The 15,566-nt window shown below is 43.3% G+C and overlaps 1 protein-coding gene across 2 annotated transcripts; it reads left to right on the plus strand.

The window, feature by feature from the left end:
• The first annotated feature begins 636 nt into the window (after window positions 1-636).
• Ns1 (Nucleostemin 1) lies at window positions 637-15,429 on the plus strand. Of its 2 annotated transcripts, XM_065446993.1 has the most exons (14): window positions 637-862; window positions 974-1,026; window positions 1,122-1,176; window positions 2,050-2,252; window positions 2,863-2,982; window positions 3,824-3,923; window positions 4,775-4,878; window positions 7,033-7,159; window positions 7,437-7,524; window positions 9,246-9,569; window positions 9,976-10,106; window positions 11,046-11,149; window positions 11,747-11,906; window positions 15,333-15,429. In XM_065446993.1, exons 1-14 carry the CDS (start codon window positions 847-849, stop codon window positions 15,398-15,400), a joined length of 1,653 nt encoding a protein of 550 aa, XP_065303065.1. In that variant the 5' UTR covers window positions 637-846; the 3' UTR covers window positions 15,401-15,429. The 2 variants fall into 2 exon arrangements, with proteins under 2 accessions (XP_065303065.1, XP_065303066.1); XM_065446994.1 differs by lacking the exons at window positions 637-862; window positions 974-1,026 and having other exon boundaries at window positions 1,170-1,247.
• Window positions 15,430-15,566: the final 137 nt, after the last annotated feature.

The raw sequence follows: 15,566 nt of genomic DNA on the forward strand, positions 1-15,566 counted from the left end.
TCACGAATATAGGTCGATAGCTCATTTTTGAATCACATGTCCCCCCTCACCTCCCGCCCCCACAGTAAGGACGGCCGACCTATATTTGAAAAAAAAAAAATATGGGATATATATATATATATATATATATATATAAAGGCCAACAAATCTCCAAAAATATGGGAAACTGGGCTAGTTGGTGTACTCGCATCGCGAAGCAGCGAGGCGCAGGTAGAACAGGAAAAGTACTGATCTCAGGAGCACATGCTGCGTCTGTGAACCATGTGCAGTCTGTTTCATTCGACCTATAATTTTATGTAAAAGAAGCTTTCTTTCCTCGCTCTTTAAATAAAGACGCAGATTACCTACGCAGAACCAAGAATCCGCCAATCGGTTCAAAAACCGCGCCTCAAAAGGTAGCGCCACCTGCTACAAATGATGTATAAAATTTAAAGCACAAATGCGTATGAACAGTTACAATTAGTAGTTAGTTGCAGTTTTAAATATATAGTAAATATAGTAATATATCTTTGAGTGGTGCATAGAGTTTCATATTAATATTTATTTAGAAACTTTATAAAGCGGCGTTTTTCGTTTTTTTTTAATCCGTCGAAATAGCACAACTCGCAACGTTCAGCTCTTTTCACGGTGCCCGTCGCACCCGTCGATTTAATTTTGCGTAGTGCGGAACACCACGTGAAAGTGAAGTTAGCAAAGCGCTGAAGTTGTATGCGTTTAAAATCGTGGAGCACTCGTTGTGATTCGAGTAGGCAGCTAGTGTTCTGCTTGCAGGAAGTGCTAAAGACCTAGTCAAGGCACTGGTGTAGTGTTGTGTAGTGTTGGTGGTGTGGTTACGACGACGGAAACATGCCGAACATGAAGAGTGAGTCCGGAATAAGCCACAGCTTTATTTTACTTTGTCAAGAGTTGAACCACATAACTGTATGAAATTTATTGATCTGGGATTTCATTGCTTCCATTCATGCAATTTCAGACAAAATGAGCAAGCGGGTGTCGTGCCGGCAGCGCTACAAAGTAGAAAAGAAGGTAGATTGTCAATTCTGGAAGTTTGACGACGTTGTCGTCGCAATTTACGTAGAGTATTATTTCGTCGTCGTTGTTTACGTAGAGTATTATTTCAGGTACGGCAGCACTTGAAGAAGAAAAAGAAGGAGGCAAAGAAGAACCCGAACAAACGTGAGTAGTAGACCTGCGCAGTATCATGTCAGCACTCTTGCGGGTATCAGTCTAGTCGATGGAGGAATAGGGTACGTCGTGTCAGTAGTTTGTCCTTCGTAAATGTGGGAAGTGTGGGTGCTGTCACCGTAGGCGATTACATGATTTCTTGGATACCGCGTCAGTAGGTGCCCCTGTACGCATGGGTAACCGTGTCAGATACGTTGTAGCTGCTTTCGTTTTCATAGAATGCTTGGATAAATTGTAAAACAGCTGGCGGCTGCATGGCTCGTTGAGGGTAAGACTTTTCCACTTAGCACAAACCTACAGTCCTGTAGGTGTACGTGTTGATATTACGTAAGCGATTTCTTCTGTTTATTTCTGAGAAAAGGCAATTCCTATTCATATGTTGAGACAAGAAAGTTGAGTTACATTACAACAAACCTGCAAAACTCTTACGCCAGATTTGCTTGACGTAATGGTGTTGTCAGGAAAACGGGTGCCACTCAACACACTGTGGGGAAAAGCTGTCGCTGTGCGACTTGTGCATGGACATTGTTACATACTCTGCTCTGAAACCTTGAAAACATGACACTCAAAATTTAGACTACAAAATCTAGTGCCTCCTTGGTGAACTGACCTTTATCATTTTACAATTTCACTGGAAGTCATTTCCAGCTGCGGCATGGAAGAATTAGTGGCATTTTCATGTTGCATGCATAGTAATATTTTGTCAGCTCTGCAGTACCCACTCAAAGCTATAGGTTTATATTAAGGACACTTTGATGTTTGTCACGATGCTATATTATTAGAGGGCGATGTGTCAAATTTTTGTATATTTGGAGGTATAGCAGTATGAGAAGATTGCTAAAATGCTAAATGGTGCAAGTGCAGACAAGCCAAAGGATCCTGGCATTCCCAACAGCCTTCCCTTCAAGGGGGCGCTGCTCAAGGAGGCACAGCTGCAGCAGCAGATGCGTGAGGAACAGCGGCGTCGCCAGAAAGAAGCTCGGCAGGATCAACATGCCAAACACCGTGACCTTGGCGAATTACAAGCCGACGCTGTTAAACGCCAAGCCCAGCACGCTGCTGTCAGTGTAAGTGGTGCCATCTATGGGAGACCAGCGATGTGGTTGGGTTGGGATGTCATTTTGGTGCCACCTAGTTTGAGTGTGCCAGGTGCTAACCATGTTGCAAATCTGCAGTTTCAGCTGTATATATGTGTTCAGTAATTGTTAGGGTATGTTTCATCTAAACAAGGTTTATTGTGTTAAAGTACATTTGCTAATATTAATGGCATTTACTGACTAGATACTCCTTTTGAAGTGTCTTCATAGATATTACTTTTCCTTTGGTGGGTGCAGGATGTAATGTCAAAGTTTGCTTTGCCCTGTGTGTCATAATAAGAATGTACAAAAGCATTTAGCGGTCAAATACATTCTACCAGCACATAGTGCTCAAACACGGCCTCCCCTCAGTCCAACTGCAGATCTTGAGGTTTGAGACAGAATGCAGCAGAAAGGCAAAAACAATAAGCTTTTTGTGACAGTCATTAGAAGGATTCACATGATCATTCACATGATCATTCACATGATGCTTCACTCACTAGAACTTTATTTCTGTAAACTGCTTTTTTCAATCCTTGCAAAGCAGAAACACCTACAGAGTGAACAGCAGCAAGTATGACAAGTGTTTTTTTTTTTGTAGGGCTTGCTGATTGACCATCTGGTGCAGACAGGCCAGGATCATTTGCTTAAGGAGCTGTCTAACCGAACAGGTTACCAAGAACTGCGGAAAGTTGTGGAGGCTGCCGATGTTGTGCTCCAGGTTAGTGGCCTTGCACTTACTCAGCTCGACATGAAGGGAAGAGCTTTGCTGTCCAAGGTAGCCAGACAATGTCAAAACACTCCATGTGTCTTGGACCTAACGTGTTGCCGCTATCAGATCTATGAAAAGCAACCTTCTGGTGATGGTTGCCATGACAACCAAGCACAGCTCTGGAAGTTTTTGTTCCATGAGATCCGACGTCTTTCAGTGAACCCATTCTTTTCATCAGGCTTTTCCTTGCATGATGTTACTTGATCATTAGCACTGCTTTATGTTTTGCTGATGAGTGCTGCTTTGTCTGCTCACATGACCAAACCTTTTGGCCACTTCACTGAGGATTCTTCTCTATTTACAAACATATTGCTGTGAACCACAAGGACATGAAGCTCTTTCCAACAGCATAGTGTTTTTGAGAAACTCCTGAATATGTTGACTGCTGTTTTAATGTGAGTGAGGAATTGGTAACGGCAAATAAAAAGCACAGAACTTGCATTTCATGGCAATTGGTTGAGCAGAATGTTTGGAGTAAGACACACAAGTCTCTGCTTCAGTATCCTAGTCTTAGATTGGCTTTTTTAAGCCTTGCAGTTAAAATGTGGTAAAAAATTTTGTCTTGACCATTTGTCTGGTGACTTGTTTACCCATGGTTTTCTTGAACCTTCTGAATCTGTTCCTCTGTTTCTCACGGCCATTGTTGCAACCAGTTGAATTTCCTTTGGCACTTCACAAGGTCAGCCTGTGCAGGACGTACAATGTGCACTAAGTAAAGATCGGACTCTTGCAAGAAAATAAAGCTGTTAATTCCTGATTGTTATACGTTGTGTTGCTGCTGCTACTGCAGGTTCTTGATGCCAGGGATCCATTGGGCACACGCAGTCCGCAGTTAGAGCAGCTGGTGCAGTCGCGGGGTAAACGCCTTGTGCTGCTCCTCAACAAGATTGGTGTGTACCTTTTTTCACTGAAGGGAATGTGCAAATTAAAGATGAATAGAAAAGGGGAAATTTAATTAGTTTTTTTTTTTCCATTTATGAAGCTACAAGAAAGAGAATAGGCAGTGAGCAGGCTTCATAAGCAGTGTGAGGACCCAAAATATGTGTTGGAAACAAAAATGCATAATCATCTGTCACATTTCCTGCCGCCTGTGTCAGTTATCTAGCATTAAGATCGGAGAGTAAAACTTGATTTACTGTGATTTTGTTTATATTGAGAAGTGAGAGCATGCGTATATTATCATCAGAAATTTCCTAAATAAGTCCAGTGTAGGATGAAGTCATGTATCTCATTGTAAGTTTTCTGTGAAAAACAAACAAACAAAACACCAAGACACAATAAACAAACAAATGTGAAAGGTGCTCTGTTCCTATGAAATGTAGCTGTTGGCGGCATGAGAAACGGACTGCTTTATCATTACAAAAGTGTGATGAAAAATATTTGTGTCTGAGCAGACTTCTGGGCCAAGTTTATTTCATGTTGGGTCATTGCTAGGGGAAGTGATAGGGATGTAACAGAAAAATTTAATTGTCATAGGTTCACTGCCCCTTGTTGTGCTTCACTGGCGTTGTGCACTGACTTTACGCCAGAGAGGGTATTACCGCCATAAGTGATCACCTCAAAGTTCTCCTTTGAACTTACTGTTAGTCCTCTATGTATACAGGAAATGCAAACATTGCCCAAGCTTCTATTTCCTTGTCACAACAGCTGTATTTGCTACCCTTTGACATTGAGTATTGTGCCACTGTGTTTGGTCACACATAAAATTAGCTCAGGAATGTGAAACTTGTGCACCTCGCAGACTTGATCCCACGGGAAAACTTGACAAAGTGGCTACGTTACCTGCGCCGAGAGCTTCCCACCATTGCCTTCAAGGCATCCACTCAGACCCAGAAGAAGCACCTGGTGAGTATTGTTGACATTTTGCGTATGTGTGGAGAAATCTCCTGAGAAAGCTTTCATGGACTACCACATTGTCGGCTCCACAGGATGTAGTGAGCATATAGATGCAGCAATGTTGAGCGCAATGTTGGTAGAAGCAGGTAGAATGAGTACAGCTCAGGCTTAGGAGTTAAAAGGGTTATAGTCCTGGTGCACATAGGGCACGTTGGCCAGTACAGCCGAACCTCAATACAGTCAAATCTCGATAATTTGAACTCAAAGGGACCCAAAAATTAGTTTGAATTAGAAAAAAATTGAATTCATGAGGTTCATGAGGTACTCGTGCACCATAGGACGATGCTGGAACGATGCGAGTTGGGAAATATCATGGCACACAAACACACAGCGAGCGAGGACCACGAAACTGCCCGTGATGGCCCGCGCTTGCTTTACGATAATGGCAGAAAACGAAACTTCACAGAGCGGGCTAAGGTGGCACCGGGCTGGTGCAGAGATGGGCACACGCGGGGAGATTTTCAAAGGTGAGTAAATTAAGAGAGCGTTGAGAGGCAGGGCGAAGGGAGTGCATTTGCAAGGACAGGGAGGGAAGCGGATTTGCTTTCACACCAGGTTTGTTGATGGCGCGAATGAGGAGCCACTATCGTCGGCTCCCCTCTCACACTTTCACTTGCTCATACAGCAACGGCGACGGTGTTATCGCTTTTGGACTTTCTATGGAACCTCGTGCGTGGTGTTGAGGGGTCTGTCTTAAGCTCTTTCTCTATGGTGGGGTCAGAGCAATGCTTGTTGGGGGTGCCGCCCTGTGATCTGCTGCGCTGCGGAGAGCATTGTCGGAGTGTGGTACGTTCGAATTAACCATCAAAAATGCTTGCGCGTTCGAATTACCAGATGTTTTTGCCCATTGGAATATACATAACGGGACCACAGTGTCAGTTGAATATTGAATATAACAAAGGTATTCTTGTAAAAGGTGTGACTTTGGTGGTGTAGGTTCAATTGTATAATGGCCTCCCACCTTCATGTGTTTATCTTTTGATTTCTGGAAGAGTGTTTTATTAGGGGGGGGATGGGGAAGAGACAATGGTGATTAACTGTGAGCAATGGAGCCCTTCTCTTTTTACGCTAAACAGCTGTATCAGTTCCACTTGTGTTAGTGCTGTCCGAATTCTCTCTATACGTGCTAGCCTAGCGGGTGTAACAAGGCGTGGCACGTTTGGAACCTTTACTGAAGGTTAGCAAATTACTGAAAAGCATCTGCCCATTACTGCGGTGCGGTGCTAGCGGCGTTCATAAACAAGCAACAATGGGAAACTTCTGATATTGGCAGCTGTGTATTCTCTGTGTTATGTAAATGCTGAAACTTGCACTTATGTACCCAACTTTCAACTGTACCACTTGATGCTTAAAGAATTCTTTGGGTGCAAGTTTGTGTGCTTTCAAGAGAGCAGATTCAAGGCAAGACAATGCAGCACTCTCTTGACTTACTTTGGATGCGTGATAGCTCCCAGGCCCCGAGTTCACATGCCCAACAGAAGTGATTGTGGGCTGATGATGAGGAAGGTTGTGTTATTTTACAAAGAAGCTCAAAAACAAGTTAAGGAACGCGCAAAGAGCGATGGAACGACTAGTGTTAGGTGTAGCGTTAAGAGACGGAAAGAGAGCAGTGTGGATCAGAGAGCAAACAAGGATAGCCAATATTCTAACTGACATTAACAGAAATAAATGGAGCTGGGCAAGTCATGTAGCGTGTACGTTCATAACCAGTGGGCCATTACGGTTACAGAATGGGTGCCAAGAAAAGGGAAGCGCAGTCGAGGACGGCTGAAGACTAGGTGGAGTGATGAAACTAAGAAATTTGACGGCACAAGCTGGGATTGGTTGGCCCAGGACAGGGGTAATTGGAGATAGCAGGGAAAGGCCTTAGTCCTACAGTGGACATAAAATAGGCTGATGATGATAATTGAACTTCTTGATACTCCACTTCATAAGTTAACTTATGAAGTGGAGAGAAGGCATTTTCACATTCATCCAAAACCCTCCTTAGCCATTTATAGTGTAGAATGACCTAGCTGGTTTGACATTGTGTACATCCAGAAGCCGTGTTGGGAGTCTTGCCTGTAAAATCCAGCTTTTTTTTTTTTTGGTTAAATGTTGCAGTCTCAGCAGAGGGCAGCTCCTGATGTGGAGACACGGGCCTGCCTGGGTGCCCAGCTATTGCTCAAGCTGCTTGGGAACTACTGCCGCAACCAGGGGATCCAGGGGTGCATTACAGTCGGTGTTGTAGGTCAGTGCACTGCCTAACAATTTTAAAGCCTAGCAAATGTGCTTCGTTGCTCTTGTGGCTGCAACCAACCGCAGTGGAGTCTTGTCTTTATCGCGGCAACAGTTTGTCAAAACGTTGGCTCCAACCTGTGTCTTCTTTTGTTCGTCCACTGTTTTCGGAGGTTTATTAGTGAGTTGACTTGACACATGAGTGTCCTGCCCCCTGTGTTAATTTTTCCCAAGATCATTGTTGGAACTTTCCCCTGTGCTAGTGCGTTGAGTGGTCGGTGCTTGTACAGGCTATCCAAATGTGGGCAAGAGCAGCCTTGTCAACAGCCTGAAGAGGACGCGAGCCTGCACAGTTGGAGCTGTACCAGGTGTCACCAAGTAAGTGTCATCGTGATTCATGTTCCGTATTTTCAGTTTTCATCGTGTCTTTTGGCTCTTTCATCTACCTTTGTGTAGAAGTAGCCACATGTGTTACAAGGTGAGAAAGGGTGTAGTATCGAAATCTGAGCTATTCACCATTCATTCTATGACATTCTGACTGTTGAGAGAAACCCTCGTGTCCATTAGAGAAACCCTCTACTGTTACCATACATGCAGCATGGGCATATTTTTTCTGCACCACTATGATGCTGGTATGCCTGGCTTACTGCTTCATTGTTATGTTAATAATCCATTTCATGAACTCAGCCAACTAGAAAAAGAACAAGAAGGAGGGTTCATCTGTTGCTCATATGGCCCTGATCACTTTCAACTTGATGCTGGCTGAATAGGATGGAAGGCTCAAAGAAAGATTAGTAGCGTGCAGTGGGCGAGTGCTCCTCCCTTCTCTGGAACATGCAGCTGGCTATCGTTACTAATTTACTGATGCAAGCCCTGGCCTTTGCTGCTCTGCACGAAGTTATGAAGATGGTGTGTAGCATGTGCAGGCGAACTGCCAGTTCTGCGTTCACCGGTGGTTTGCTTTTGCCATGTGTCATAGAGCCTTTAAAAAGGTCCAGCATGTTTTTTTTTTCTATTTTAAAGTGCAAAAAGAAGATAGTAACTCAATAAGTGACATGTTTCCAGCTACATTTAACATTTGGGTTACTGTTCATGAATCTAACGTGCACTTTCTCTCCGAGAAAATGGGTCCGAAAATTGCCTGCACGCTACAAATGGCTATGAAACCAAAACTATGTTCGCGGCGTTCGCAACAACCTGCCATCAAAGTCATTAGGCATGACCACAGTCACGAGCAATATTCTTGATCAATCACTTTTGGAGATACTATCTGCGAGATTTCGAGTGACTAGGCACCGGATGCATCGACATGTGTGGCCGTCACCATTTCTGGCACTGTGCCAAGCTCGCCAGATGCGCATAACCTGGAGCGTTCTCAACCCTGTGCTTTTGCAAGTCCTATGCAGAGTTACGTAAAATCTTGTGGAAGTGATAGTACTAGCAGTACCTCTAAAAGGGATCACTCGAGAATAGCATCTCTGTATGCTTGGCATCTGGCCAGTGAAGTGCAAATGGCGATGGTGACGCACTACTTTCATTATGAAAGCTCATTTTCTGTGAAGTGAAATTTTGCACATCTTGTTTTTATGATCATGAAAGCAGGAAGCATGCTATATTTTTCTTTTAATATAATGGTGTTTTACGTGCCAAAACCATGATCTGATTATGAGGCATGCCGTAGTGGAGGACTCAGGAAATTTGGACAACCTGAGGTTCTTTCACATGCACCTAAATCTAAGCACACAGGTGTATTCGCATTTCGACCCAATCGAAATGTGGCCGCTGTGGCCGGGATTCGATCCCGTGACCTCGTGCTTAGCAGCCCAACACCATAGCCACTAAGCAACCACAGCGGGTTGTATTTTTCTTTTGCAAATTGGTTGCATGTGACGTTCAGGTGAACCTTTATTTTCTTACTTTAAACCCACGAAAATTGAGTATGCCTTAAGTTTAGGGACATGTTAGAATTCTGTAAGTACGGTGCTTAGAAATGGAGGACTACCAGAGATCACAATGCAGTCTTGGAACTTGGCAAACTCTGTTTCTTATGGAGATTGTTGACACGGTTGGACCGTTTCAATCTTGAACTGTCTTTGCAGGTACATGCAGCGTGTCCAGCTGGACAGCCACGTGTGGCTTCTGGACAGCCCCGGTGTGGTTCTGGCTTCGGGTGATGCGACAGAAGCCACGGTGGCGCTGCGTAATGCCAAGAGCCCCCAGTCTCTGGAAGACCCCGTGGGGCCCGCCTGCTCCATCCTGCGACGGGCGTCACGTGAGCAGCTCATGCTCCAGTACAGGCTGCCTGAATATGGCTCGCCTGAAGAGCTGCTGCTCATGCTGGCCAAGCGCATGGGACGACTTCGCAAAGGCGCCCTGCCCGACGCAGCTGCGGCAGCCCGCAAGATCCTTTCTGACTGGAACTGGTTGGTTGTTGCTGTCTTTTTTTCCTTCTTTCTTCCTTCAAGCAGAAAAAGTATGTTGAATTTTGTTTGTCCGAAGCCACAAGCTTCCTGAAAGTACAGAAAACTGCAATTCACATTGTTCATAAAAATTACAATAGCAGATATTGTATTGTTGTCTGTCTAAATTCAAAACATGCTTTTAGTGCTTCAAATGCAGATGTCACTAATGATGCTAGTTTTGTCTAGCTTGGCTGCCATGGTGGTCAGATGCAACGATGGCTGCATGTGGGACTATGGCTATGTACAATTCCACGGCTACACCCCTCTTTTTGATTGAGTGGTCATGGTAGTGTTAACCATTAGTAATTGTGAAAACCTCATGTGAGAAGAGTCATTTTTAAGGAAGGTCATCATTTGTGCTTCTTAGTGGCCGCATCAAATATTGCACGGAACCCCCTGAGGACAAGTCTAATGTGGAAGGAAGCAGCATTGTGTCAGCCCTGGGTGCAGAGTTTGACTTGGACGCAATCGCTGAGGAGGAGGAGCGCGAGCTGAAGGGTATGGCTTCTCATTCATTTTGTTTTGTCATGACAGGCATGCTTTAGCACCTTGCATTCTGTGGAGAGGAATGAACTAGCAGTTTACTGGTAATAATGTCGATTGGTGTAATTTTCGATTCTGGGTAATTATAACCACTGTCAGTATTGCTTTGCTTATCCACTTCAATGCATTTTAAACCATTTAATTCAGTGCTTCCCATACTTGTCTGTACTGTGACCCATCAGTACTACTGCAGGTGGTAATTTGCCATTCACAAAAATAGCAGTACACTGCAGCACACTGCAGCAGTTTTCTGAGAAAATGATTGTTGTAGAAGAAAAAATAACCCCATGACCGAGGAAGTTACCGCACCAATCATGCTAATGGCAGCATGAGGGCAAAATAAATTACTGCCTGAAAGCACATAAAACTGCAATTCACATTGTTCATAAAAATTGCATTGTGTCATGATCGCTCCTCTCTTTTATGCCCCAATATTTGTATTTGATTGCAGTCTTTTTAAATGCATCTCATGAGCAGTAGTGCACAGTCACTGTTGATGCTTAAATGCCTATCATTACTGTAAAAGCAAATTGCTGAGGGCCAGGAACATTGAAAGAAAGAGGGGCAAAAGGCGACAAGGACTTGCCTTTTAATGGATGGCTCTTCCTAATGTTTAAATTGAGCTTATTTTCAATAGAGCAGTGTTTTGCCACATAATATGTATGCACATTCTACTCATTTTAGCCTGCAGAATTCAGTCAGCCCATTCATTTACCTTAGATTTGGAGTTGCCAGACAGCTTTCAAGTCCTGCAAACCCCATCAGACTTGGTTGAAGGATGTGGTGACTGTGTCTTTATCAAATGAAAGAAACTGAAAAGAGAGCCTCTAGAGTAGCCCAAAGATGTTTGCCTAAGACAGGCTCTTATATTGGCAACCACCTTTCACACTCCAGGCCTCCCTGTAGTGCGACCAATGGATGTTGTTCCTTTGGAGTCCATGGGTACCGCAGACATGGCACCTGAAGAAGAAACCAGCACTTCCATGGACACTGGCCAGGTAAGAAGCACCAGGCACTGGCAGACAAGGGGCCTCGTAAGGAGTTGGTTACAGTGCGAATGGAATCCCCTTTTGAAAGCAGACATCAAGATTTTATACCTTTCACCTGCTTGCAAGCTGTCTTCTGCATTACAAGTGGAGCCAAGTGCAGGTCATGTCAAATGGTACATGGTAGCTTATGTACCTTGCTGTGATTATTCATCAGTGATGTCTGTGTTTACACAAAAACTGAAACTGGCTGTCACCTACTAGACCCCTGGCTGCAGCAGTTGCATTACAGCATGCAAAAACGCTCGTGTAGTACTACTTCTTGGGTGCACATCTAGAAAAAAAAAAAAAAGGTGGTCAAAATTTATTTGGAGCCCTTGACAACAGTGTGTCTCATGTAGTCCCTTTGTTGCTTTGTAATGGGAACCTCCATAAACCAGGCTGTCATTTTGATTAAATTTTTTCATGGGACAACATATGCAACATATGAACAGTTCAATGAGTCTTGCTGAGAGGGACATTGAAATCCAAGCATAGTCTGCATTGTGTCATGGTTAAAATGTGGCTGAGACATAGAATTCACTTTCTCTCTGCGTCTGCTGCCGACAGGAGTCGTCTGGGCCACAATGGACAGCGGAGGCACCGCGCAAGAAGGCCACGAGTGCCAAAGTGACAAGCAAAAGTGAAAGTGGGATCGAATCTGGGCTGCAACAAAACAAGGCTCGGCGGAAAGAGTTTAAGAAGATGCTCAAGAAGCGTAAACGATCTGGTAAGTTGCCACGGTGCATAAGTCTTCTCAATGCCTTGGTTCCACGTCGCTGTGTGGTTGCAGTAGTGTTTCTTGTTCATCAAACCCCTAACTGGGGAGTGCATCTGTAGATGCACCTACAAGTTGGCCATGCCATGGGGAATGTGTCTACAGATGCACGACCCCCTCGTTACGTTGAAAAGCACGATTCAAAGGAAACATAATTTTATTCAAACAGAATATGTGCTAGCATCTCTCGGAAAAAATAAGGAATGCTGGCGACGTGTTTGTTGTCTAGATGGTGCCGCCTAGATTTAGTTGACTGTAAAGTGGGGAGCGTGTCTGCAGACACAGTAGTCCCTCTTCACATAGAGATGCGCAATTCAAATGAATAATCTTTTTCAACGAGAAGGATGTGTTCTGCCATGTATAAGGAGAAATAGTGAGTGGTAGTGATGTTTTTCTTCCAGATTGCACCACTTTGCATTTGTAGACTAAGGGGTTTGTCACCACTACATCCGACTACAAAGTGGGGAGCCCGTGGGCGGTAGTGGAGAGGCAGAAAAAGGCCCAAATGTGCTATTGATCACTTCGCTGTATTTGACTTTAAAGTTAGCTTCACTGTAATACGGTCTTATTATGCGGTGAAGCATATAAAGTTGGGGGGGGAAGTGCCATTGTTTCGGGACATGGAGCGTGTTCTTTAATTTACACACGCATGTGCGCCGTCTTTGATCAGAGTATGAACACCAAGAAGAAGGACCCCTGTACCTTTGTAGGCTTTCTGAGCTTCTTCATCTTGCTGCCTTCCTTCTTGCTAGCTTTCCCAAAACACAGATGGCTCTCTGATTCTGGGTGCAAGACAAGTGCGCACGCGTATAATTAAGGAACATCAGAAATAAGCTCTGAATTGTTGCCAGTATAGACATCTTGATGCTCGTACTGCACCTAGAGACAATGTGTGCCCGCTTGTGTAATTAAGAAACATGTACTATGTCCTGTTACAGTGACTCCTTTTGATTCTTGATATGCTTCACCGCACAATAAGGCTGTATTGCGGCGAAGCTGATGTTAATTTAGAATTATTTGGCGAAGGTCAATTTTGAGATCAAAATAATGAAAGTTTAGGCCCATAGAAATGTATGGGCGCCGGCCAGCACCTTCAGTTGGGATCAAATTATAAAAAAAATTGAATTAATGAACAGGAGTTGAATTAGCATATATTTTCTGTATTGTGATGTTGCACTGGGAGCTGTACCATGCTGCAAGGTTACCATGGAAACGAGTTGCCCTAGTGAAAAGTAGCGCAACATTATGTTAAATAACTTAATTATTTGAGACATATTAAAGTCTAGTAAAAAACATTTTTCGTGATTAACACAAAATTCAGAAAAAAAGAACACCATCCCAAGGTGCAGTTGTTCTTGAGCTAACAATTCCCCCGTTAAAGGGTTAACGCACCTCGGCAACTGCTGAGCTACCGGTACTTTTGTGATAATAAATTTTCAGAGGGTTCTCGAAGACCCCGGGGTGAAGGAGTGCACCCTGACCATATTTTGTGCTGCACTATTGAAATAAAAGAAGGGGGGATAGGAAAGCAAGTTAAGATTAATTGTAGTGAATTTCATTCCCGCTTTTGCTTTTCGAGTTATGTTAGCTTTCGGCTTGCATCCTTAGCTTGGAGCCTACCTCATTTTTGATTGAATGGACACATAGTGGTTTAAATTTGAACTCCCGTGTTATTATTTCCAAGAACTTTTATAATGTATGCTTTCCCGTTCCTATCTTCATTCACAATGGTAAATACAGTCAACATCCTGTTTTTCGGACTCCCGAAAAATCGGATCTCCGAAAAATCGGGCAGTTAAAAAAAATGAATGCATCCCTTTTACTGCTCCCAAGGGCTCAAATTGCCACAGGTACGTTTGAAATAGCTCTAAAGGCCTGCCAGTGCATGTATTAAGTGTATTTGTGTTTGTACTGTGATAGGAGACAGCGGGTGTACCCGTGTGTAATTAAGGAATACATACCATTTCCCGTGACCATTGCCCCTTCCCACTCAATATGCGTCACCGCGATACTTTGCATATGCTTCACCACGTAACATTTGTGTATTGAGGCAAAGCAAACTTTTAGGAACTGGCATTATATAACGCGTCATGTTTGTGCTTCGAAGCCTTTGGCGAAGATTACAAAAGCGGAGCCATTTCCATTTCTAACAGGCAAATTGTTTCAATAAAAAACATGGCACCGAACAGCAAGAAGCTTGCTGCCAGTATCTAAGTAGCTAGGAGTAGCCAGAAGTAGCTAGGCGTAGCGTTGCTGCCGTGATGGCTATGGCTGGCAGCGGATCTGCGTGCGAGACTACCAGTTCGAGGCGGCGAGGTAATAAATATGGCGGCAGTGGTGGCTTCTATTAGTGCCGTTTCAGAACTTCGGTCATGGAAAAAAGTCCAGAAAATCTGACGGTGAAGGTTTTTTTATCTGATATTTCAGACATTATTATACATTGACTCTATAGGCTATGTGGCAGTGCCACTAAGCAGTTCGAATTATCGGGCACGTTCGAAAAGTCTGCCCTCCGAAAAACCGGTCGTTCACTGTACCTTAAAGTTCTTTATGGTTTGTGGCACTAAACCATAATGCTCCTTTTTGAAGTAGGCACAGAGGGAGATACTGGCAACATTGTGTGTATATAGCTTCTTTTGCTTGTACTATCTGCTTAAATGGTTTGCAGGGCATGGGATGTAACAAAAAGGTGAATATATTTTTGCAGCCTGGATGCAGAGCCTGGTATTTTTGATTTGCTATATGTACTAGTATGTGAAAACAACTTAGTGCTGTACAGTTTTGCTAGTTACAGGCACGAAGTGTTAAAAAATTTGACTTTTCACAGAACTTGTGCCTTGTAATCTTTTAGCGTCAACTGTACATTTAATGTTTGTGTCAGTTTCAAGTTTGTACTCATATTCTATTGGCATAAGCAGAAATGCAAATAAAGAAAAAAGTAAATCACTTGAATGCAATATGGCATTGCTGTGAAGCCACTTCCAATGTCCTCTGTTGCCTGAAATTTGAAGTTAGAGAAGAAATTGTAAAGCTACCACGTATGCTGGCAACAGCATTTTCGCAGAGTGCATATAGCTCAATCATTTTGATAAGTTATGTTCTACTATGTAGACCAGCTTGACAAAAAAAAATATATATATATATATGGCTCACAACTTATAACTTTATTTTGCCCTTCATTTTTACACATGCTTGGCTTAAATTAATTCTTCAGATCATCATCTTCAAGGGAGCTATGGTGCAGAAATGAATTTTGAAACAACATAAGTGTTGATCCTAGTTGTAAGTTCTTTAGGATATTTCTAGATGTCTTGTTTCAAAACCAGTAGCTGTGACTGTCTCACCATTGGCGATATTCTTTGTGTTATTATTTTTCAGACAAGGTTGCATCTGCCCTTTCGGACTCCTTAGAATCTGCACTTGCTGGCTTAGGTGGAAGTGAATAAATCTATTAAAATGAATATTCAATCAAGCATCCTGTAGCCCTGTGTCCCTTCCAACTAATCAAAACGATCATTTTGTGATTGGTTGATTCAAAGGTAATGTGCGCCTGCATTGTGAGCTTATGTGTGAGCAACCTGGAAAAATCTTACGAGCTTACAAACACATTTT

Source organism: Dermacentor albipictus, chromosome 6 (genome assembly GCF_038994185.2).
Source record: "Dermacentor albipictus isolate Rhodes 1998 colony chromosome 6, USDA_Dalb.pri_finalv2, whole genome shotgun sequence".
NCBI lineage: Eukaryota > Metazoa > Arthropoda > Arachnida > Ixodida > Ixodidae > Dermacentor > Dermacentor albipictus.

What these genes read in the sequence shown, in the direction of transcription:
- Ns1 (XM_065446993.1), top strand. An exon ending in CTGCCGATGTTGTGCTCCAG is followed by an intron (nt 2,983 to 3,823) that starts GTTAGTGGCCTT and finishes CTGCTACTGCAG; the next exon opens with GTTCTTGATGCCAGGGATCC. An exon ending in AGACCCAGAAGAAGCACCTG is followed by an intron (nt 4,879 to 7,032) that starts GTGAGTATTGTT and finishes TAAATGTTGCAG; the next exon opens with TCTCAGCAGAGGGCAGCTCC.